This window comes from Pteropus vampyrus, unplaced genomic scaffold (assembly GCF_000151845.1).
Source record: "Pteropus vampyrus isolate Shadow unplaced genomic scaffold, Pvam_2.0 Scaffold213, whole genome shotgun sequence".
In the NCBI taxonomy this organism is placed as follows: domain Eukaryota; kingdom Metazoa; phylum Chordata; class Mammalia; order Chiroptera; family Pteropodidae; genus Pteropus; species Pteropus vampyrus.
Genome location: NW_011888994.1, coordinates 2,165,624 through 2,190,949, shown reverse-complemented (window position 1 = coordinate 2,190,949; position 25,326 = coordinate 2,165,624). Strand labels below are relative to the sequence as shown.

General features: G+C 39.7%; 1 protein-coding gene, 1 long non-coding RNA gene and 1 pseudogene across 2 annotated transcripts in view; 2 read left to right on the top strand and 1 right to left on the bottom strand.

Moving 5' to 3' along the window:
• Positions 1 to 5,103, bottom strand: part of LOC105300497 — a 75,147-nt gene extending 70,044 nt beyond the window's left edge. The window contains exon 1 of the long non-coding RNA XR_002783415.1: positions 2,609 to 5,103. This is a non-coding gene — a long non-coding RNA (uncharacterized LOC105300497). The remainder of the gene's footprint in view (positions 1 to 2,608) is intronic.
• The window catches only part of MAP1B (microtubule associated protein 1B), a 93,311-nt gene continuing 69,134 nt past the window's right edge, over positions 1,150 to 25,326 (top strand). The window contains exons 1-2 of the mRNA XM_011372733.2: positions 1,150 to 1,561; positions 9,603 to 9,704. Coding sequence (XP_011371035.1) covers positions 1,378 to 1,561; positions 9,603 to 9,704 — 286 coding nt within the window. The 5' untranslated portion in view covers positions 1,150 to 1,377. The remainder of the gene's footprint in view (positions 1,562 to 9,602; positions 9,705 to 25,326) is intronic.
• On the top strand, positions 16,193 to 16,337 carry LOC111747160 (annotated as a pseudogene).

Below are 25,326 nucleotides of genomic sequence, written 5' to 3'. Positions count from 1 at the left end.
TATTTTGGAAATTTTAATATATCTATGTGATTTTTTTTTTTTTACTAATATGCATTCTAGTATTAAAACTATATTGACCACTCTAATTTCCATCCATTCCTCTTTCCGAAGCCTCTAATCCTCCAGTCTTTTATGATGGTACCAGGTTTGCACATTTTGTTCCTTTCTTACCACCACAACCCCTTTCCTGGAACAGAAGCTATATTCAGTATGTGAGAAATAGTTGTAGATGGGCTGCCTTTAAACAACATTTTTATGAGTTTTTCTAAACATAGACAAAGGCAATAAAAATTCCCATACTTTATATATTTTAAAAGACATCGCTGTCACATGAAATAATTTTGCTCGTGTGTCCCCAAGGAACTGAAAAATAAATTACAGTCACTGTAATCTTGCTGGGTAGAGATAGTATCGTCTCTTTACTCTTTGTTATGCCTGATACTATCTGTTCAGCATATTAAGAAAATTTTATGTAGGCTAACATCTGTATTCCTCTCATTTCCTATGAGCACCACAAAGCCAGTACATTTTCATCACTGGGACTTGCAGAGTAGGGTCCAAAACCTGAGCAATAAAGGTTTAGGTTTTGCATTTCTGATGTATTCTTTAAGCGAAGCTGGCAAATGTTGGTAAATATTGTATGTCTTCCTAAATCCACAAGGCCAAAGGAAAGACAGGTTACAACTTCCCGGGAGGGTACTGTGGGCACAGGACTGCTATGCTATCATAGCTCCGGAGATCCTGGCTTCTTCGAAGACAGGACACAAGGCAGAGGACTGACTTGTGCACCTCGAACAAGGTAAATATCCCCACTCTGAAAATGGAAACTATCCTGTTCTCCTATACGAACAGGGTGAGGGTTTGGAGCCGGCAGTTGGGTGTGTGGGGGATGTAGGTTGGAGTGTTTTCCCCTTTCCACAGCTATAGCTAGGCCCTTAGGGTTCCCCAAACCCTTGACTCGCAGCCCTGCCCTGACCATTGTCCGCACACCTCGTCCCTCCAGCTTCCGGGCCGCGAGCGAGATGATTTGCTGCAGATGACATCAGCCCTGGGCCAACGGCTGGAAGAGTGGAGGCAGCCACCGCGTGAGGATGTGCCGGGTGGTCCTTTCCCTCCTCCTCTTCCTCCTCCTCCCCGGCTCCATGCCTAGTCTCCATATAAAAGCGGCGCCGCCTCCCCGCCCGCTCGCACTCCCCACTCCTCTCCGCTGCGCGCCCTAGGAGAGGGCGGAGGGGGAGGCGGCGCGCAGCGCCAGGAGGAGGGGGGACGCAGGGGGCGGAGCGGAGACAGCACCTTCGGAGATAATCCTTTCTCCTGCCGCAGAGAAGAGGAGCGGCCGGAGCAGGACACTTCGCCGAGGCAGAGCGGACCGGCAGGATGGCGACCGTGGTGGTGGAAGCCGCGGAGCCTGAGCTGTCCGGCAGCACTGCCAACCCGGCGGCGTCCACCTCGCCCAGCCTCTCACATCGCTTCCTCGACAGCAAGTTTTATCTGCTGGTGGTCGTCGGTGAGATAGTGACCGAGGAGCACCTGCGACGCGCCATAGGCAACATCGAGCTCGGTAAGAGGCCCTGTGCCCCCAGGGAACGCGCTAGGGGAGACGCACAAACGCGACCCCACCCAGGGCGCGACCGCCACCCTCTTCTTCGGGCGCGCCCCGCACCCACCTCTCCCCACCACCTCCCGCACCCAGTCCAGACTCTTTTCTAAGCTAATTTCAGAGTAATGCGAATCTGATTTGAGACCCAGTGGGCGAGTCTCTCCTAACCTTGAGGGATCTGTCATCAGGCTGGGTCTGCAGATCCGAGCTGGCCACCGCCTCTCCCGCTAAATGAAATGCAGGTGTCAGAGGAGCAGAGGCCATAATAAAGCCGCAACTGCAGGGAGCAAAAGTCGGGCGGGGGGAGGACCTGAAGCTACCACTCCTTTCAGCCCTCTTCTCATCTCCACAAAATGCTGGTAGACTCCCTCCTCCCCCGCCATCTCGCCGGTAGATCCGAGGCTGAAGCACCATGTGCCAGGGCCCGCGTGGGTATCACTCTCACCCACAGCACCTCAGCTCCCGAGAAATGCCTTTTCTGGCTTAAAACCTTCCGATCTTTTCTTTCCCTGGAATGACTAGGCTAGTCCTAGGGCCACGCCCGCCCCCCCCGCTCCCCCGCCCCCCCGCCGCCGCGGGACGCAGAGATGGAGAACCGCCCGCACTTCGTTCCTGGACGCACCAGCCTTGCTATCGCCCCTAGGACCTTGGTTGTGGCTTTGAGGAAGGACAATGGGATCCCAAGTTGCGGGGTGGGGCTTCTTTTAAAAGTCTCGGCCTCGGGAGTGATGGCTTGGGCGAGGGGAGGGAAGGGAGGGGCGGCGGGCAGGGCCAGCGCCTCTCCCGGTGCGCGCTTTAGGAGCGCGCTCTGCAGAGGCAGAATAGCGGTTCGCAGGGAACCCTGGGCGGGGCCCGAGGGTCCCGCCGGCGCCGCCTCGGGCACGCGGACCGACCCGCGCCCCAGTCCCACTGGGGCTGCCGCAGTGCTTCCACCTGCCCCTGCACTGCGGCGCCCCCACAGGGCGCAGCCCCTGTGGACGTCGGGTTTGGGTTTACTGCGTGCCCCACCTCTTCCTCAGCCCAGCTTTGTTGCGCTCGAAGTCCCCGGGTGGGCAGCTGTGGTCTCTGCCTTTCCCTTTTACCCCGGCGTCCCAGACCTCTCCTCGCGCTTGACCGAGGTCGCCAGGCCCCTCCGCAGCCCCAACCCGCGCTGTATTCTCTTGGGTGGTGCTGAAGCGTTTCTGCCTGGAGACACCGGTGGGTGGGCGTGGTGCAGTCCGCACTGCGGTCTCTACGGCAGCCGGAGGCGGACAAAGGGCGTTCACGCAGCCCTCGTTCCCCGCTCCCACCCCCCACCCAATAAAAGACAAATGAAATATCTTATTTTAGAAAAAACAAAAAAAAAAGAAATGCTTGTCAGTCGTCTTCCTCTGCCTTTGGAAACGACCGCTTGTCCCCAGAACAAAAGGCTGCAAAGGGTGGGGACTGGAGTTGCAGACCTGCTTCTTTGTTTAACTTTAAAGCACTGATTTTTCCTTTCAGCTAAAAAAAAAAAAAAAAACCCGAAAAACAAAAAAAACAAACCAGAAAAAGAAAAAGTGAGCAGAATTAAGACGTGTTATTTTATTCGAAAAGAATTCAAGAATAAGAGATTTCAGTAATGAAATGCCTTATAGACATTACAATAACCCTTATTTTCAAACTATAGGCTTTTAATCTGATCTGTTCTAATTCAGTTCATTTGAACATTTTTTCGGAAAATTTTACACGTACTTACTTTGGGTGTGGCTACTATATGAATCAATGACTTTGGATTTTTTTAAAAAAATTTTTGGCAGCACCATTGCCAGGGAATAATAATACATTAGGAGGTGCTTTTCTATCTATGAAATGTTTATAACCACCCGATGTTGTGCCAGGAAAGGGACCATCACCCCCATTTTAGAGATGGGGCCCCAGAGAGGCAGAAAGAATAAGGCGACTGGCTCAAGGTCATACCACGTAAGTGTCAGAAGGGCCACCTCTGTAGCATCTCTGGCTTTCCGGCTCCATCATGATAGTGCAGGGCAGGCTAATACTGGAGGGAGATCAAACATAGCAGTTTTCAGACCTTGCCTTTGTATAGTCATCCACTTGTGGGCTGCACCCCATGCAGGGAAGTGGCTCAGAAATCACCTTCTGAGCATAATTACCTTCCCGCTTGTTACTTTGCTGATCATCCTTTCAGTATCCTATTCCTCAGGGGGTTGTTTATTCAAGCCTCTTTTGTTTGAAGATAAAATCTAAGACACATCTAAGTACTGCTGTGAAACACCCTCTGTATTCTTTTTTCCACTATTAGCACTTAGTGATAAAGTTCAGATTTCTCTTCCTGACTTTTTTTAGTTTTAAAAGATTTTATTGAAGTAGTATATAGAGGAAAAGGCACAAATCATAGATGAGGAGCTCAGTGGATTTTCACAAAATGAACATACCCGTGTCACCCAAATCAAGAACCAGACATTACTAGAAACTTAGAAGCCCCTCATGTTCCCTTTGCAATCACCATGTCTTCCTGAATTCCTAATTTGGTCAGGTTTTTGCCTGAAACTCCGAAATGGCTATATTGAGCCCATTAAAAATCAGCCAAGTCAGTGAGTAGAGCTGTTTCCTTATGCACAGTAACAGATGCTGCTTTTCCTCTGGAGATTGCTCTCCAGAGTCCTGGGGTCTCGGATGCAGCTCTAGCTGCAGGGCCTTCCAGTGTTACGTGCTCCCATAGCTTTTTGGACAGTCTGAGATGACTTAGCAACAGGACAGCCTGGCTGTTTCCTTTTTGCCTGACACGCTACTGCCTCAGCCGTCACGTCCCAGCTGGGCCTCCTCCAGAGGTCACTGTGATACCACTGCTGTTGCTTGCTGGTGCCTGTGGGCTGCGTTCTGTGAAGCAAGATGGAGATGCTCCAGGGGGTTTGGCTCTGATTGTGTGTTGCAGGCTGGGAAAGCAGTTCAGCATCTGTTACTCTCGCTACCTATTTGCCCTCCCAACTTGACTGATGCTCTGTGGGTTTGGTGACCCTGGTGACTTGGATTTTTGCCATCTGATTATTGAAGCCTAGAGAATCAACCTGTAGGAAGATGGTAGTAATGCAGTAAATCAATTGGCCTGAAACATCCCAATATGGATACTTAGTAAATGCTTCTTGAAAACAAGGAAAAGAGACATTTCTCAACTGTATTCAAAAAGCGTAATGTAGGGTTTGGTCATTTCTTCTCAAGTTTGAAACAATAGTCTTTCCTCAGACTAGCTTTCTTTAGTTAGTTTGCAGGATTTTATGCCAAACCATTGTCATTACCACCAGCTACCACTCCTTGGCACCTCCTCTGCCTCTTTCCTAATTAGACAATATGGACCTAACAGCCATCCCATTTTTAGCAAAGCCCCCACTCCTCCAATTTGTTTTAGGGCTACATATATCCATGCCTTGCAAATTGAATTCTAGAGCCTTGTGATAGTTTCATTGCTTCATTTTATTGTTTTAAAGGAATATTAAGCTCTAGTTTGATGCTTTCAATTACTATCAAAGAGCATAATTTTCCTCTAGTTAACATTGGGAATCAGCAAGATTATTCTTAAAAAGATAGGCATGTGTGACCTCTACTGCCCTGGGTTTTTAGGTGTAGGTTTAGCTGATTACATTGTAACTTTCTGTTGTCACTTTATTGAATATTTTTAGTCTAAGATGTTTAAGAGAATTAAGAACTCAGGAAAGTTTAGGGTTTGGTTTTTACTTTATTTTAGCAGTAAAAAATCAACACATGGTGGGGATTAAAAGAAATTTTAGAGAGTATTTATTATTTTCGTCTTTATACATTTCAAAGTCAAAGGCAGATAAATTTCTTCTTGCACTACTTAATTGGTATTATCTACTAAGGGTTCTATGACCCATGCTGAAGAATAAGCCAGTCCCCAAATGTAAGGTCATTAAATTGATGATTTATTGTTAATCTTCTCTAAAAGCTTACTGTTCAAATAAGTTCTAACTTTTAGACCAATAAATATATTATTATAAATCACTTCTTTTGTTTGTTTTTAATGTGAGATACTGAGACCTAGATTATCACCAGTGTTTTGAAATGATGAGCTCTGTATGTAAGATATTGTTTGCATTACAAATAACTTGTATATTATGAACCTCAAGTTGTTGGCTTGAAAAAAGAAGAAAGCAAATTAAAGATTAAGTCAAGGGAAAAAATAGGAAAATTTATTTGAGAAATAAAACCTTGAATTTAGCATTTTCTTTGTTTTAACTCTTTAGTTTATGATTCTAATATGACTTTAGATCATTTTTAGCATAGTTTTACAAATAGAATCTTATGGTTTTAGGTTAATCATTTAGATACTTGCAAAAAATATTCAAAAGCCTATTTTTCAGAGAGAGAGCAACTGAAGCTCATAGAGGAATATCAACCTGTCAAAGGCCCAAATAACTATCAGATAGAATCCATGTGCTATTTCAACGTGCAATGAGTGGTAATTTTGTTCTGCTTTCTTCAATTTCCTGTCTCTTTTAAGAATATAGATTTTAGCCTTTAAATGAGAGGTGCTTTTTTAAAATTGTTGGTTTCGTTAAATAATCTGCAAAATGTTTCCATCACTGTTAAACTTGGCCAGATCTAACCTGTATAAAGTAAGGGAACCTGGCTCCTCATTGCTCACTCTGACTTCTTCTGTAATAACCACTAAATAAATCATTATAAATCACACACACACATATACACAACCTTTTTTTTTTTTCCATCTTTAAACTTCATGTGCACTTTAACCTCCCTTTGGTACACTGCTATGCCTTAAGGACAGTGAAGTGAGATAGGAAGATCCTTTGTTACCCCCTGGTCACAGAGGCTGGAGAACTGGCTGACAGAGTAATGGCACTCCCTTCCAGGGTTAGGGCACAGCCTCAGAATAGGGGAGAGAGTTGTCAGGATGCCTGTCCATGGGCCAATTTCCCAGGAGTGACAGATGCCATCTGGGCACAGAAATTTAAAAAGTAGAGATTGATCTCCAAATGGTGGAGTTGTCCTGTTTTGCCCCCAACTAGTTAAGCCAGTAAGGGGCACAGTCTTCATAGAGTGCTGGAAAAGCAAAGTCTCGGGAAAGAGCTTGACCTGGCATTTACTGGGGGCATAATCAAAAAAGGGGCCAGGATGTATCATGGGTTCTCTACAACCCATCAGGGAATGAGATGACCCGCTTCTGAAAGCCTCTTCAGAGTAACCTGTTTTCTGAAAGCCAACACCCAACTATTCTCTCCAGCCATGAATTAAGAGAATGTAGGAAGGGCTATAGAAAACCTTTTTTTTTTTTTTTGTCTTATGAGCTTTAGCGGGCCCACTAATGGCTTCCTCTTAGACACAAAGGGGAGATACATAAACCTACTAAATGCAGTATGAACTTTCATTGAGAAATACTGTTTCCCTTTACTAATATTATCCAGTAGAAGGCACAAAATAATTACAAAGTATTTTATTTATAAAATTGGTACAGAAAGTGGCCTGCTTCCAAAAATTTCCTTTCAAACTAAAATAACTAGTAAATCCATTGTAACCCTTATTTTATAAGTGGTAGTACTGATTATACATTGTTAAGAAATAATTTGGCTAGAAATTGCTCCCTTGAAAAGAGAACGTTAAATTTTTAGTTTCATTGGGTGTGTAAAAATGAGAAATATTTTATCAGCTTTTTACTAGGGTATTTTAAAAATTACTAAGTGTTTTTATCTACTATTTCTTACTTTTTCCATTGCTCAATTATAAATCATACAACCAAGAGTTTATGAAGTGTAAAGTAAGCATTTAATTGCATGTGTCATGACAAGTTAATTGAAGCCAAGGGGAAAATGGCAAACAACAATGTAAGAGCAAGTCTGTGTATAACCCTAGATGAAGTCATTCAAACGATGTAGCAGTTTGGACATAACTTAGAACAAAGGCAGAAAAATTGTATGAATTTAATTTAAATACAAATGTCTCATTATTAACTTATTGACCCAACTTGACAAGCCAGAAGACAAAGTAGAGCTCAGACCTGGAGCACAGAGAATCCAGTCAACAATTACTAATGAAGCAGCTTAGACAGGATCGCGACGATTTTTCATACTAGAGGAGTATATAGTGTTCATATAGGTTGAAGTAAAATATTCTAATGAATTCAGACCTCTCAACCTGTCAAGCTTTCTGTGAAACAAAAACCCATTTATCATTTCGGCACTAAAAAGATCCACAAAATCTCAACATGCCTTTCTTGTTAAAATTTAAATGTTCCATTAGCGCAAATGCAAACTGAGGCTGTTAATGTTTCCAGGGAGACCCATAAAATTCTCCCTCATAATTTAGCCTCTTTAGGAATGTTAACTCTTTCACACCTGAATTCTTCTCACGGATTGTATGAGATACTTTTACCTCTATTTATTGGACATACATCTATTGGAAAATATTCTCCATAGTAGAAAAGATATTTGGTGTATAATCCGAAGATATTTTAATGTGTGCAGTCAGCTGAGATTCTAGAATCTTTTTGTAATGTGTGTGTGTGTACAGGCACACACATCTATGTATGTATGTATGAATCTGTCTGTCTGTCTGTCTATCTATCTATCTATCTATCTATCTATCTATCTATCTATCTACCTTGATTCTTTGCAAGGTAGGAAGACTGAACAGGATATAAATGGGAGTAAATGCAGATATGCATTAACGATTTAGAGGTGTTTTTAAATAACACACTGCCATTTATACTCTCACGTCTGTATGCACGACTAACAACCAGCAAAAATGATTAAACGAATGAGTGTTTACTTAGAGATAGTTCACCTACTCTGTTATACCTAGATCTTCATGTCTCTGCCTTGCTAGGTATGCAATAAATAATTGTTGTTCAGAGGTTTGTTCCTGGCAATGAAGGATGCTCCATGCATGGGTACAGTCATAGACGCTACATACTGGCTCTACCATGAGCTGTCTTTTGGGGAAAATATAAAAATATATGTAAAAATATACTCCAGAGTTCCATGGTTCCCCAGTTTTCCCTGGCTTGCTCCCCAGATCTCCCTTCTTTGATGTCTTCTGAGTGCCCCTCTAGATATCCCGTTTGGGAGGGCAGGATTGAGAAGGGGCAGAGGAAGGAGAAAGGAAGAGACTAGGGAGGTAGGGCATTGGTACTCCTTGTCTCAGTGTTCCTCCCCCCAGCTTCTAGCCTAGTGAATGGAAACTTGAACTTCTGTGAGAGTAGACAGTTCATGGCCCCCAATTTTTTTAGAAAGTTTATAAAGTATAAAATGTTGCCACATTTCTTTGCCTTTGGATAAAAAAAAATTCGACGCAGCTAACAATCGTGAATGAAAGAGCTGCTTGCCAAGCTATTCAGGTAAAATAAAAGCCTGGGAGGACAGACAGGCCAAGTCTTGAAGGCTGAGATCCAGCCTTTTTATATAAGATAACAAATTTTGCATTGATATCTAGGGATTGAAAAACCAAGGTCAAAAATGAGATGAGTAAAGAAAAGAAACTATATGTGTACACACAATGTTTATGCACACTGAAAAAACATCATTTTAAAAACAAAGGCTTGGACTTAAATGTCAGCCCCCATATCTCTCTCCCTACTTTCATCCTACATTCTCTTGCCACTTACAAGTGGATCCTGGGAAAGCCAGAGATTGTCTGGTGGCCTCTTAACTGCTACAGAACTCACCATCTTCCTGTCCTTTCTATTCCCTCCCTGGAGTACAGCCTGTTATTTTCCTAATAACTGTTTTCTTTTCTCTCTCCGAAAAGTAGCATTTATGTTTTTATGAGGGGCAGAAGTTCAGTCCACGCTGCTGGTTATCCCTCCCTTGTGGCCTGGTGGAGAGACCTCCCTAGCCCTCCCATCTTGTGGGCATCCACCGCTTATCACCAAGCTCTTCAGAAAAGGAGTTTCCACACCCTCCCTTAAAGCCTGAGAGGTGTTACAGTGTTGTTTTCCAAACCATTCTGAAATGACTAACTGAAAGTTGTCACCTGTCTTCTTTTCCCTCCTTAGGAATCCGATCATGGGACACAAACCTGATTGAATGCAACTTAGACCAAGAACTGAAACTTTTTGTATCCCGACACTCGGCAAGATTCTCTCCTGAGGTCCCAGGTGAGGCTTTGGTTCGATATTTGTTAACCCAGAATTTGAAAGGATGAGGAAACAGGCCATTGGCAAGAAAGCTTTGCCTGGGAATCAAAAAAGACTTTCTCTTTTTGCTAAAGGATTCTTTGTGTTTGTTATTATCTACTAGGTTAGACAGAGCCATGTTTTGAGAAAGTCAACTCTAAGTTATTGCTATGTGGGTTATATATTTTGTGGATTCTTAGAAGGTTTTAAGTTCTGGGGTAAATTTTTTCACTATTCTAGGACCTGAAGGGATTGCCAACTATTTAAATGTTAATTTTACTCAAACGAAGTTATGAATACAAATTGGATGCCTCCAGAATCCCACAACCTCCCTTCTTCACCCACAAAAGGAAATATCTGCATTTCAAAATGAAATATACATCATCATTTCATTGTGGTAGTATCACCCACTTTTCTTAGTGTGGGCAAAAAAAGTTTTTAATTCCAAACTGCTGTTAAAATAGCTTTTCTTTCAGAGATGAAAAAGAATTCTACAGTAAAATTAAAGGTAAGGATGCAAAAATTTGTCATACGTGAAGATGCTACCATTAACTAGCTACCTCAGTGGGGCTGTACCTTGACTTCTAAGTCTGGGAATGTAGTCAGACTCACCCATCTTGTCTTCCTCTTGTGAGTGGTGACCCATATTTCTCCCCGTTGGTCACATTTAGGATTATGAACAGAGTTGCTGGCTCATAAATACTCCAAACCTAGGACATATTTCTCTAAAGCTTTGTCATTAATCCATCATAGATAATGCATTGCATTTTATTTCTTGAATATTACTTAAATTTTATGTGAAAGAGTAAAGAAAACTTTTCCATCTATATGATTTTGTTGTGTGATTGCTGATTTTATTGTCATCGATATAAAATCAGGAATGAGGTTCAGGCTTTTTTTTTGACTGATCACATCATATTCAGTTAGCCTGGTACATACTGAAATTTGAAGCCACTTATAGAATGCCGTTGCCTTCATGAATCATACTTGGCTACAGCAGTATACCCATGAGACTGTCTCGGTTCTCTTTGAGTTTGATATTAGAGTAAAATCTCACACATTCTAGTTATCAAAGGATTTGTAGCTTTCAAGCATGGAATTGAGTAAATGTGTTAACAAAAACATAGCAAGAATTGGCTCATTAAAGGTTAAACCTGCTGCAAAGTCATGCGAAAAATCAGCTCTTAAGTATCTTTGCACTGAGAAAAAAAAGAGAATGATCCAGACACTATCAGACAACACATGATTTGGTAAAGTAAAGGTACAGTATATGATTGTTACTGTGTTGTGTTTTTATGCCTTATATATCTTCTCGACTTTTGAAATCATCTCACAGAAAGAAAAATAAGGGAAGTACCCTTTTCCTACAAGTATCTTTCAAAATGTAAAATTCAAGCTTTTATTCTTTCTCTATAGGTTGTTCTGGCTTTTTTACTACTACTGTTTATAAGACCGCTTTTTTTCTAAGCGAGGCCTATGATTTCCATTGTGTTCATTCGTACTTGGATTAACATTATAGAGTGACAGATGTGTATTGCAGAATGAAAGGCTGCAAGAATTGCTCAAGAATTAACTATTTTTGGACCAAGTACCCTGTATTACTTTAGTGGACTAGGAAGGTCAGTTCCCCCCCCCCCCGCCCCCCGCTGAAAAAAAAAACCAGCACTTTGGCTTAATGCACCCTAATCTCCCTCCTTTTCCTGCTGTCACCTACAGTAAAGATTGGTTACCTACCTAGTCGTATCAGTCAGTGCTGAGCTAGATTCTGTGTCTAGAGTGCGCTTATGAAAGACTGGTGGTAGCCTTGATGCAGCCAACAGCTTGTACAGGCAGCACAACTAAATTTGTTTCCTTGTACTAGTTTACCCCCTGTACAGGTATTTAAACATGGTTTTGAGGTTCATTTTGCCTGTTTCTTCAGGATTGCAGGTCTCAAACCACTCCGAAAGGTTTAGTCATCTTGAACAAATACTCTTTGAGCAGGAACCTGGAATACGATGCCTTCTCTGCACGAGGTGGGAGTAATGTAATATGAGGTTGTGGGTCCTCTAGTTCTCCAGAATGTGAGTCCTGGGATCAATAAGCTCCATCCATCTCTGACATACTACAGTTGTTGGAATGAATGGTCAGTCATCTAGGACCATCTAACACTCTCAAACCTATTGCAGCATTACCTTCCTTGAAAATCCTTCAACAAATATCTGCTTTGTGCCCAGAGCAGTTCTCTGCTGATTTGCCCTGATGTAACATTTCTGGCCACATCTAAGCTGGACTGAAGCAAGACCAGCTTTCTTGAGAGAAAGGGTTAGGTACTCTTTCGTGAACATGTCTCAGGCTTTCGCTCAAGTGAAGGTTCAACAGTTGAGTCTTTTCAAAATAGAGCAATAGTCTTGTTTCCTTATATTGATAAATTCACGTACTATCCTAAAATTTTTATTTATATATTATAGCATGTTTCTTGTACCTTAATCATGTTGGATGAGAATCATTTTTATGTCCCACCATAAGAATAGAGCTAGGCTTACCATGCTTCATTCTCCATTTCTATTTGCATCTTTCCCTAATTGAACTTTATATCTTCCTACATATACCGATAGAGGAGGATATCTCCTAGGGGTTATAGGAAGTACACCATGATTATCTGTGTTAGACATCATTTCAAAACAACAAATACAAATCATTTCTAGTACAAGGGACAGGAGAAGGAAAGTTAATTTTAATTGTCTTTTTTCCCATTATTGTGCCACTTCTTCCAATTAAAATAATTTAAAAATTTTTGAGAAATCAAATCCTCCCTAGGAACATAGCATAATGATTAAGAGTGTAGATTCTGGATCCTAGCTCTAACACTTATTTGCTATAGAATCTTGGACAAGTTACTTAATCATTCTATGCCTCAGTTTTATTATTTGTAAAAAAGGGACAATCGTTTTTACCTCATAGAATTTTCCTGAGGATCAAACGCATTAATACATGTAAAGATCTTAAAACAGTGCTTGTTACATGGCAAAATAATAAACATAAGCTAGTGTTAAAATTGTCTCCCTTGTTGAAAATCTATTTGACTTGTATATTTGGTGATTATTATTATCGATGGGAAATACTGGCGTTAGATATTGGCTGGCTTCCTTTTCGTAATGACATTAAAATTTGTGTTAAAGATGTTCTCAGAGAAACAACTGCTTTCAGCATTATCAGAAAGAACTGCTGATTATATGTAAGGGGAAGCAACATTCTATGACTGAGTTTAGGAAGGTCCTTTGGGTATGAGAGCAGAAAGGAAGCAATGCATTAAGGCGTTGGCATAGCAGAACCTTAGGGCAGGGTTAGAGACCATTTGCAAAATGGTCCTGTTGGTACCCATGTGAGGATGCTGATGTGGGTGAGGGTTCTAGTCTGCTTTCTTACTATCGGTGATAATCAGTGTAGGGGAGGAAAATTTTTCCTCTATGCTTATAAGTTCTATTTTAGCTGGTCTATTAATTAAATTGACATAATACAGATTAACAAGAGAATTAATACAGATTAACATAATACAGATTAACTTCACAAAGACAATGAGATCCAGTGGCAAGTTGGGCAGTTGAGGGTTATGTGCCACTCTGAGCTAAGGAATAGAATAAGGGTCTGGAGCTTCAAAGGGAAGGAGGGTAATTCACAAGACAATAAGAGAAGCAGATATTTGATAATTAGATGTTTGCTTGGCCATACAGGTAGGTCATTCAGGTAAAAGTTATCTTTAGTGATAGCTCTTTCTATGAGCTAGGCCTCCTAATTAAATCCTTCTAGGTAGGAAAGGGCAAAGTAAAAGTTTTTCTTGAGTGTGCTGGGTCTTGCCTTCAGTTAAAAAAAATCCACATGCAAAAGTGACGTATTTTGAGGTCATGTATTCTGCTCCCCTTCATTGGGCAACCTCTTCCACTCCATTCTATTACTCAATTCTTTTGTCTACACTCTCCAATAACAAGTGACTATAGACTGCCAGTTTTAAGAAATCAAAATTTCTGTGGTTTATTTTCTTAGTTAACTGAATAAATAGTAAGAACGTGGCATATTTATATTTTGTCACTAGTTTTATAACTCCTAAATCACATTCACAAAAACCTTCACACAATGTGATTGATTTTGTAATGTGTATATGGGTGGTTCTGTTTAGGAACTCATGCCTTTTCTCCAGAAGGTAAACGAACCACAACTGAGCATCCTCAGATTTTTGCTGAGTGACTGCTAATAATATCTGGCCTCGAGACTGGTTTTTGATGGAGAATTTAAACTGAGTCCCTTGAATTTAAGTCATGCGAATCTTTTACTCCCTTTGACATTAATGAAGCAGAGTTTTACAATATTTGCCAGTAGACTGATAAGAAAATGCTAAAATGCCCTTAACAAAGGTCTAAGAATATTTTCAGTCGTCTCCTTTCTCTGTCTAGACTTGTATGTTTAGTCTGTCATTGCATAGAATTATAGCCTAATTGTATGTGCCTAGAATGCATCAACTGCTCTATGACAGGGAGTAATGAATGTGTTTTCAGCCCAGCTCCCAACCTTTAAACAATAAAGCACACAAATGTATGTTCAGTTGCATTCAAGAGGCTGACTTAGCCCTTAAGGAGCCCATGATTTCAGAGGGAATGGGGATCCTTTATCCCCACGTTTTCTCCCTCAGGTACTTGCCCACTTGCCTATACCACTCGGCTCACCTTTTCTCATTGCATTATCATCTAAGGTTATGGGAAGAATCCTAGTATTAGAAGAAAAGGACAAATGGAGGGCTTCACTTTTGTTGAAGTAACCAGACCCCTGTTTAACATCCACTGAGGTCGTTGCTGCTCGCCTGGGAAGGGGACTCCCATTTTAATGCAAATTACTTGCCTTTCTTCCACATGCCCCCTGCCCCTCAGCCTTCCCTGCCCGGCTGGGTTGAAGTCAGTGGAGTAAGCTGCAGCCCCTCCCACCCTCTGCTCCTGCCCCTGTGCTCCCATTCACATGTTGCTGCCTAATGTGTCAGCTGCTTGGTCGCCCCCACTTGCATTCATTCCTTTGAAATGGTGAAAAAGCCACACTTTCCAAGAAGAACAAGAACTTTGTAGTGTATACAACACAAGGTATAATTCCTGCAAGGTTTACATTTTGCTCAAGATCCTCACACATATATGTATTTTTTTTTTCTGGTGCAGATGTGGCCAACAAAAAGGCATAACATGGTGTTTCATTGACACTCAGGTGCCTTCATTCTTTGGGGTTCTTGATGGCTCATTCCGACTACCCTAGAAATACATATTCATCTCTTTTTTTTTTTTTGGAGTAAAAAAGATGTTTTACTCTACTGATTGTAATGGCTCTCGAGCGGTTCCTGATGGGTACTGTGGAACCACTCAACATAGACATGCATAGGCAAGAAGGTGGCAGAAAATTGGCTGCCTGGGCCCAGTATCCATTTGGGGGAATGTCAGTAACCCGTCATTAAATCCAGCTAAGTGCATTCCAGAACAGCTGCTAACACTGCCAACGAAGAACAGCATTTCATGCTGAATATCAGGGCTTTTGTCTTCATTGCAGAGACCAAAGAGAGCCCATGGTTTTTGCTACTAGAGTTTTTCGTTGTTGTTTGTTTTTTGTTTTTAAGCATGCGACATCAGTAAACCACTAAGCATTTATTGTCTCTTTATTCTTTACTGCTTGCTTTTGCACTTTTTTCTCTGGGGCATTTTGTTCAGCATTTATGGACACATGCTGGAAATAATGGTGGAAGATGAGGAATAAAACATAAATTAATAGATTTCTTTTAAAAAAAGTCAAGTACTATTTTTGAGTGTTTATTAATAATCAAGAGATTGTAAAGGGATAGATGGAAGAATAAGGTATCTCCACTGTGTATAATTTAGTTGGGAAAATGTCATTCACAGCTTCGGAAAACACTAACGGAGAGTGTTTTCTTAATTTATAAACTGCAAGTGTAAATTAGAGAGAGAGGGAGAGAGAGATTGAGATTTACTCGAATTCCTGAAGAAGTGAAGGGAAGAGAATGAAGATTATAAAAAGCATTGCATTTTCATTGTTCAACCACAGATTTAGTTGCAGTGACAAAGGTTACCCAGGTACCAGCACTCTCCCCCACCCAGCTGAAACCCAGGACTAATTAAACGCTACCCAGGCAACCATCAAGTATCCCAAAACATCATACTCCAGGGCTTACGCTTTTGTTTTCTCTGCTGTGGTCTATGCGTAATTTCTATTGCCTAGGAAGTCAGATTTCCTTGGTTGTAGAGAAATGTGAGAAAGAAAGAAGTGCCCCTGGGGAAGTATACTTAAAAATGACCACAGGAACTGGAGAAATTAACATAAACACAAGACAAAAATAATGTTATTTTAATAAACTGTTCTGGCCTATGTTAAAGACTTGCCTGTAGTCCGGACTGGTGAGGTAACTGCTGATAGAAAATGCAACAAGAGAGTCTACACATGGTTTAATCGCTTCTTGGCCTTTTGGCTAAGATCAAGTGCACACGCGATTGAAAAATGAAATTATCTAATTAAAAACAAACAAAAAAAGCCCAGGGAAGGTGGTATTTTGTTGGATGTGGCTTCTATCTGTAGTTGTACATGTCATTTTAAAGACTCAAACTGAGGTTTCCTCTAAAAATTCTCTTGTGGGGTTAATCGTCTAAAGGTTTAAGATAAAATATGAACATCTCAAGGACTGCCTTGGTTTAGAAAATCCTTTAGATCTGCCCTTTGCTTGTTTTTTTTTTTTTTTTTTCTTAATCGAACAGGTTTTTTTGGAGGCTATGAGGAAAGTTGAGCATTTTGAGCAAATTTACAAATTCCTTGTTTGTATCTCATGTGATAGTCTGGGGAAGGAACAGGTGCTACCCTGAGGGAGCATCACATTTTGAGTACACCTTGCTCCAAGGACACTGCTCCATATAGATGTTGCTTTTTGGTTACTGAAATATCAGTCAATGGAAATGTCACATTTAAGGAAGTTAATTTGATAGTAATAAAACTAAAGATGGAAAACATTTTGCAACCCCGACCAAGAACGCTCTTGGTGCAGAACTCCTCAGCCATTTTGAAAAGTTGTTCCCTGCCTTCTGAACTCTCACCTAGAAGTTTTGGCGTTTGTGAAAGACCTGCAAAACATGAGTGAAAACTGCTTGATAAAAAACTCCTCCCCTTTTAGTGTGTGTGTGTGTGTGTGTGTGTGTGTGAGTGTGAGAGAGAGAGAGAAAGAGAGAGAGAGAGAGAGAGAGGAAATAGAGGGAGGGGGTCAGGGAGGGATACCTTATCTTCTGATCCATTTAGTAGGGGATAATCTTTTCACAGTATATGGTATATCTTTTTAGAAGCTGTCCTATTATCAGTCAATCTGTGGTTAAATATTTATATAGTAGTTCCTGTAGCAAGACACTGTTCCAGTTCCTAACTCTGCAGGCCATAAGATGTATAAGTAATCCTGGCCTGAGAGTTATTTCCAACTGAGCATAGCAATAAGGTGGCTAATAGAATAAGTTAGTGTATAATATGTGTCAAATGAAATTTTGCAGAAGGATACTTCTGTGTAAATTCTGTTTGTTCAGGCTATTTTTTAAAATTTACACACATAAGAAATATGCACTAAAGTCATTATCCACACAAATTGAAGCAGAAATACAACAGAACTAATGCACTAGATTCACTTTGTGACCAAGAACTTTTGGATCCAAACTGAATTAATTATTCCTTAGTTCGGAGCTACATTTTAAGGTAAGCCCTTTAATTTAATTATGAAAAGACAGAATTGTTATTTTAAGGAGTCACCCTCTCCCAAAGCAGAATTGTTATTTTAAGGATTCACCCTCTCCCATGAGAAGAAAACTGAACTGAATGTATAGGCTTGGTTTCAAGATTGTCTTCATCTTTGAGTGCTGGAACATTATCCCCTGGCAGACTCTGAAGACATTTGGGAGAGGTTGTGAAAGTGAAAGGTTTTATAGAACTAAATTTGAAGTATTTGGTTCACTGCCCTGAAGCTAGAGCTGACACTTTGGAGAGCTCTGAGTCAGCTGTTCTTGGATCAGGGCAAGCAGGGAGGGGACTTGTGTTGTTAGCTGCTTCTCTTTCCAGAGTCCTGGAAGCTGGACCTAACACAGCCGCTCTGAGTGCACCTGAGACTATTATTGCCTGTGTACCCCCCTGAAAAGTTGCTGTGAGGCATTCTCTTCAGCAAAATAAAGGACTTAGACAAGATCGGGGTACTAAAACTTGGTTCTGCCAGCAATTAGTTCTGTAAAACATTAATAGGTAGTCAGTGGGAAGGAATTCCATTGCGAATAAGTCTGGGAACTATGGCATTCTGGATCTTATCCTTTGAGGAGCCATAAAGTATGTAACTGCATATAAATGTATTTAATTTTGTATAGCCATAAATTTCCTTAACCTATTTGACTAGGCACTCTTAACACCACCCTCTCCCAGAGATTTAGATTTCTCTAGAATACAATTAGGGGAAGGATGGACTAAATGATCTCCGAGTCTCTTCCAGTGTTTATATTTTATGAGTCCATGAATTTTTACTAAATTGCCTCATCACTGACATGTAGAAGGGTACTCGTATTTTCTGTTTAAAATGGTCTTCAATCCAGATTTTAAAATATCAATGAAAGAATTTAGTTTAGAAAATCTACCTGTCCCATCTGTTAGGATTATTAATTTTAGAGGAAAATGCACAGCTTTGTGACACTCGGGATGATTTTCTAGTTTGGGAATTCTTGGCCCTTGGCTTTTTCCATCTGTCTTTACCTTGCAGACAAACCAAACAAGACAAAACTTAATGATGTTTGCACAATGCCAAACACCTGCGTGAAAAGTATTTCAAAAGTCAAACTCATGAGTGTTTTATGTACTTGAAGCCAAACAGGAAATAGCTGCATTTTTTCCATTATAATTAGAATTTCCACATTGGTGTTTGGTACTGCATTGAGCCTCAGATTAGCTGCTTAGTCCTTTGGAAGGAGGCTGAAGATTGAATTTTATGTGTTCTGGGATCATCTGTAGGTTGAATGTGTTAAAAATGCCAGGTGTATCATTTGTTATGGCTAATTGAGAATGGTCTCCGTTTTAATAAGCATGATCAGCTATGCATATCTTGTCATGTGAACCATCAATTAGCACAACGTGATTTAACAAGTCAGTACATGCAGATATGAACTCCCTTGGGAAGTAGTGCTTGAATCAAATTGTTACTGACAGTGTACAATTTGCATGCAGGTAATCATCAGAAAGTCATGATTATCCAGAAGGAAGAATGATTTTTATAGTAATACATCATATGATTGTTGGTATCTAATACCTTTCAGGTAACAATTTAAATCTGTCCCATCCCTAATTTGAGCATGTTTGCAAAAAAATGTTTATTTTAATTCACTCATTAAAACCTCTATGTAATATTATTTTTAAAGCAAACCTCATGGAGTATTCTAAAACCTTAGTGAAATAATCTGTGTACAGTAACAACATGAATAATAATATCCGTGGATGAGAAATGTAATGGTCTTGTTAATTAAATATTCTGGTTAATAGAGAGTTACCAATAATTCCTCGTGGGATTGTTATTTTCTGAAGTTTTAGAATTCAATGATATAGTTCTTTCTTTTATATGAACACCTCAAATGTATCTAGAATTAACTTAGATTTGCTAAACCAAATTTATACATTAGTCCAGGATATACTTAAACTATTTATAGAAAACATGCACTTAGAAATCTGTTATTCCTTCTCCCAAATAGAGTGATATTTTCAAAGGGAGTTTTTAAAAAAGACATATTGCACTCCTTGGGCAAATACTGGCCTTTTTTGGAAGCACAGCCTAGGAGAAATGTATTCACACAAGAGAACACATTTTGCCGCCTACTTGGAACCCAAACACTGAAGAATCTGACTGAGTCTTCCTTGGGTGATTCGGGAGGAGAGTCCCCTGTGCCTCAGGTCCTCATTATGAATGTTTGTGGGGACTACACGGTTGAAAAGGAGGCGTCAGTACTAGTATGATTGTGTTTTTACCTAGAACAATGGATATCCCTGGCTGATAAACTGTTTCTGAAATTGACTCATTGGTTCTAGATATTGCAGAACTCAGGACTGCTGTAGAGGAAGAAAGGAAGGGTGGAGAGAGTAACAACAGCAATCTTCTCAATAGCTTTAAAAAAATGTCAGAGTTTGCAAATATGCGTTAGCCCAGGACATTGACATTGTCCTGTTGTATATACAACCAGTGCACTCATCCTAAGTCCCAACCATTTTTCCTTTCTATTTCCTATATCTCTTGCATATGAAGACATAATTTTTAGAACTGGTATTTGTTTTCATGCATCTTCTAACCTCCTAACGAGCTAATAAACAGAAAAAAAATAGCCAAGTGATAGAAGAAATGAGAATTGAGATTAATTTTAAAGGCTTATTGCCTGTGCTTTAAGATTGTCCAGAATAGCTTTAGATCCTAGGAGTAGACAGGTTGTGGGGCTAAAATTGTGTAGACATTTACATGCACACAAGTAATTGTATGTGCGTGAATGATTTAGCTTTTATATTATTTCGAAAACATTTTTCCATTTTAAAGAAGCATTAGAACATCCAAGTAAATATCTGTGAATGAAGGAGTATCATTTTATATGGGTTTACTTCCTTTTCTTCCATTGTTTTCTCATCCGTATCACTCATGGCTTTTTCTCCGTCTAATGCCATCTCTTTCTCTTCTGTTTGTTTCTTCTTCTTCCCCTTTTTCCTAATATGCCCTTTCCACTCTCCAATCACAGCCTTTTTTTATGCAAATAATGCTAGTTTGGGTTATTTTAAAACATGTAATGAGATCAAGACCCGATTTATAAAGAAACATTACATAATGTGTTAGTTATACATATTATTATACTGTGTCTTATTTTTGTTTAATTGTTTTATATATAGAATAGAGACGATCCAGAGCCTTCGGAATAACATTTCAGCATATAAATATAAATGAAATAAATTGACAAATTGACTTACTCCAGGTTCATCCAGAAATATGATTCCATCAGATAGAAATTTCTGTTGCTGGAATCCTTTAGCTAGCAAATGGATTTTCTGTGCTTGGCAGGCAGACTCATCAAAAATATGAAACTAGTTACCCACTCCCCCCAAAGCTCCACCTTACAACTTTAAAAGAAAGAAAAGAAACAACCAACCAAACAAAAACCTCTACTTTGAATGAGAAAAATGGAGACCAAAGAGCTTGAATCAGAGGGCTAGATTTTTTAATCTTTCTGGATTCTAACTTTTCAGAAATGGCTCTTTCCCAGTTGCAACTGAATGATAAGAGCAAAAGAATACAATTACATTTTAACCATGGAACTAAGGAGGCCTTAGGCCAAGGTCCCTTGGTAAAGCATCTTAGAACAGTGCCTGGCACACAGTACCGACTTAGTATGTGTGTGACAATGAATAATGAGGTATCATCAGTTTGAGAAAGTGTAATTAGCTCCCAGGTTTAAAATTAAGCTGCACATGAAATCTGAACATTTGCAGTGATTACATTGCAAACAATTTTTTTTTTTTTATTGCAGATTTCCTTTAAATATTGAGATATGGCAAAATGTTTCTTTACAAACTATCAATTACTTTCGGAGACTTGGCAATCTAGAAGCTCTGGTTAAGAGCCAGTGTCTTGAGAAGAAATGGACAGAACCATTGGAGGGTGGCGGTGGGGGTAGAAAGTCTGCACTCTAATCCCTCTTGTACTGCTAAGTAGATTTGTGCTATGTGGGCAAATTAGCATTTATGAACTTCAGTTTTATTATCTCTAAGGTTCCTTTTATATTTATTGTGTCAAATAGCATCAACCCATAGTGAAAAAAGCCATTCTAGTATATAAAAAAAATAGATTTTCATTAAAGTTAATAATCATAGCCAAAGTGTAAAGCCAAGATGTGTTATTTGTATAAAGTTCTTTGAAATTCTTAGGATATAATAACTTGCTTGGCTGAACAGTGAATGAAAACATGTACCCTCAATCTATCCATTCCACAAATGTATATTGCTTGTTTTTTTGGGATCTCGTACTGGGTCAAATCCTGAGGTTAACAATAATAAGTAAAATAAATCACAGTCCCTGCATGGTCTTCCATGGAACACTCAGCCAAGGTAAGGAGACACATGTTAAATAGTCACGCAAATATATTTTACAGTCTATGCTAAGTACGAGGGAAGAGAATATGGTGTATATAAGGGCTGTAAAAGAAGAAACTGACCTCATAAGGGAAAAAGTGAGAGAATTTTACAGAGCTGAGATTTGCGATGAAAGCTTTTTTTATATTTAGGACATTGGACACTGTATTTATGTTTCTCTTTTAGCAATTCAGCTTAGTTTTACAGGTTTTAGAATATACAGGTATTTACTGAATTTCACAGGGATCAATGCAAGGTTACAGTACCACATTTCCTAGGAAATAGGAACAATTAAATAGACACAATTTAAAAATATTTCTATGAAGATATTATCATTCTTGTAAGGATTCCATTAGTTTGCTCTGAGTTACGAATGAAAGTAAGAGGGAACTATCTGAATATTCACCGACCTCTTAAAGGAAGATTAATTACAAATTTGCTAGGCTACAAAAATCCGGATTATAGCAGAGTAAAGCAACCAAAATATTTGGATCAGAATTCGAAGGTTTGTGTCATAGCCTGACTATGGTTCCCGAGTCCCTCTGAAACATATCCTACGTACGTGGTGCATCTTCCCTGTGCCTGCTTCGGGGATAGTCACCTGGTAATTGTCAAGGTTCTGTTAGGCCAGTCATCTTTTATGATGTTATCTTTTCTTTTCTTTTTTTTTCCAAACTAATTATAAGCAGCTTTCTTGCATCACACCTCTGATCATCAGTCATTTGTCATTTACCTTCTGGTTTAAATGTCCACTCCTCCTCTTCCATTAATATCTCTTGTATCTAAAATCTCAACGTTTTCACATTAAAATGCCTTTTCTTTAACCCAGAGGATATGACTGAAACAGATAGCTTATGCATTATTTGAAACTAGTGCCTTCTACTGAAAAAACAAAACCTGACTTCACCAATAAGTCTAATATAGAATAGACTTTCATGTTCTGTATAGGATTTTACATGAAGATGTTAAAAATTCAGTTGCATACAGATGAACTTTCTGTTATTTGCTCACTTCCAAATATTAATTACTCTCCTGTCTCTTATCTGAAATTAAAATATGTTGTAAAGGAATGTGGAGATATACGTATTTCTCATTATTTTTTTCCAAAATGCTCTGAACCCTTTCAGTCTGCAGACCTTGGTCTTTTTCAGGTAGCCAAGTTCTTTTCCGTATATCCTTTTCATTGTTTCTGTTCCTATGGCTCTGATTTCAGCCTTAAGAATATGTATAATTTTTATATAATCAAATTCGTTCTTATACTCATCCTCTGTCTCATCATTTTCTCTTTGATCTTTTTGCATGTGTTTTGGGGGAACACCTCACGTTTGTCCTGTACATCGCTGTCAGTTTTCTGCAGTGTTCATTCTGCTCATTACTCCCTTAGATGCAGATCTCAATTTTGCTGTTGCATTTTGTCTTTCCTGGAATGCTTTTGTTGATTCCACTGGCTTCTTTTTAAATCTCCACCTGTATGCAGCCCACTCTATTTTTCTGCCATCTTTTGTGGATACCAAATATCATTTTCGTTTTTAAAGATAGGGTTTTCCACCAAGTCTCAAGACAATGCTTATTTTTGTCTTGTGCTTCAGAATCTTTTCAGAGGTCCCATTTTTTGTTTGTTTTCCCTCCTTATACAAGGAGAGGTCTGTCCAGGCTCAGCATTTGCTAATACATAGGTTTCTGGAGACTCCTTAGCAATTCTCACTGCCCACTTGGATGCTGGCAGTTTCACCATTTCATAACGAGAACCTGGAAGTCGGATTCAGGTGCATGTCTCCCACCCTGTGTCTGTGGTCCAGCAGGCATTCATTCATCTGGCGTGGGATGCTGGCCTGGGAAGAAATCATCTATCTTCACTGTCAGAGCGTCTGCCTTTGATAGAGAATTAGTTGGGACCTGCAGTTCTTTGTACAAATAAGATGTGAGAAAGACCATCCATCAGCATGTACTCCTCCCTGGGTTCTTCCTCACTCTGCTTCTGCTTCTAATGCTTTTCCTCAGAAACCATTCAGCTCTGGTTGTAATGCAGGACTGTGGATTTTCTTGTACCCCCAGTCTCTGCTGGGTTCTGAAGATGCTGGGCTGGAGGAGAGGTGGGAAGGTGAGGGAACAGAGGTGTCAGTTACCCTGCAATAAGGGACTGAGACCTCTGTTTCTGGTCTTTGCATCCTAGACTTAGGGGCAGAAGTTTGAAGAGCGAGTCAGAAATATTCTGAACTTTTTAAGTCCAGCAATATGGTAAAGGGTGGTGGCTCAGGAGCTAGAGTGCCGAAGTTCAAATACAAGCTCCATCCACCTCGTGTTTAAGTTCCCTGTGCCTCAGTTTCCTCATCTATAAACCTGCCTATAGAGGTTTTATGAAAATTCAGTGGCTATAGGACATGTAAAGCATTAAAAGGGCGGCTGGAACGAGTTAAGTGCTCTGTGAATGTCAGCTATTGTTAATGTGTGTCTTGTTTTTCTGAGGTGGGGTGTATGCTTAATAGTGTTCAAAAACATGTATTTCAGTTCCCTTTGGTGCAGTTCTTCCTCCCCCTCCCTCTATCTTCCACTTTTCAGCATATAGCCATCTCTTTAAATCACTGTAATCAGTTTTTCTGGTCTTGTGCATTTTCATGAATATTTCAGCAATTTATAAATTTGGATAAGGATATATTAAGCTCTTCTCTTCTGCTTCCATATTAACACACCAGCCTTCCCAATTTCAACTCAAAGTAATAATTAAATGATATAATCTTATTTGTGAAAATTTATAATACTTACAGAAATTGGTGCCATTTTGGCATCTTGGATACACTTTAAAATCGTATTTTTAAGAGAGACTCAAAACATATCGTTTGTACGAAACAAATTCTCTGGTAAACTTGACTGGTTCCATGATAAACAGCATTCCGTTCTTATGCTAAATAAAGTGCAGATATTTTGTACTATAAACCAGTAGTTTACTGAATTTGTTATCTCTTTTTAAAAAGATTTTTAAATAAAAGTGCTTTTTTTAAAAAAGAAGAAAATCTTTGTTAATGATGAATGCTTTTAACCTGCAGTTCAAGGAAATGAATGAGAAATGTTAGCCAAGAAGGAAAAGCTGGTTCATCTTGTTGTAATGTTCAAATGACCTGTGACATTTACAACTATATAAAATCTACATTATTATTCAACTATGATTTGTTCGAGTTTATGGTTTCTTTATAGCATTATCAGTTCCCTATACTTAAAGTTCCCCAGAGCAAAAAATTTCCATTTGTCTTTATCTAATCAGGACTTTACACATTTCAAAAGTTTATGTAAATCCCTCTCTTCTTTGTGGTATGATAGAAAATCCCTTCTCCCAACTTCTAGCTCTGCCAAAAGAAGTACCACATTCATCCTTAGTGTCATTTGATGAATTTACAGCTTTCTTTTTTACCTTTAGTTTCTGTATGTTTGC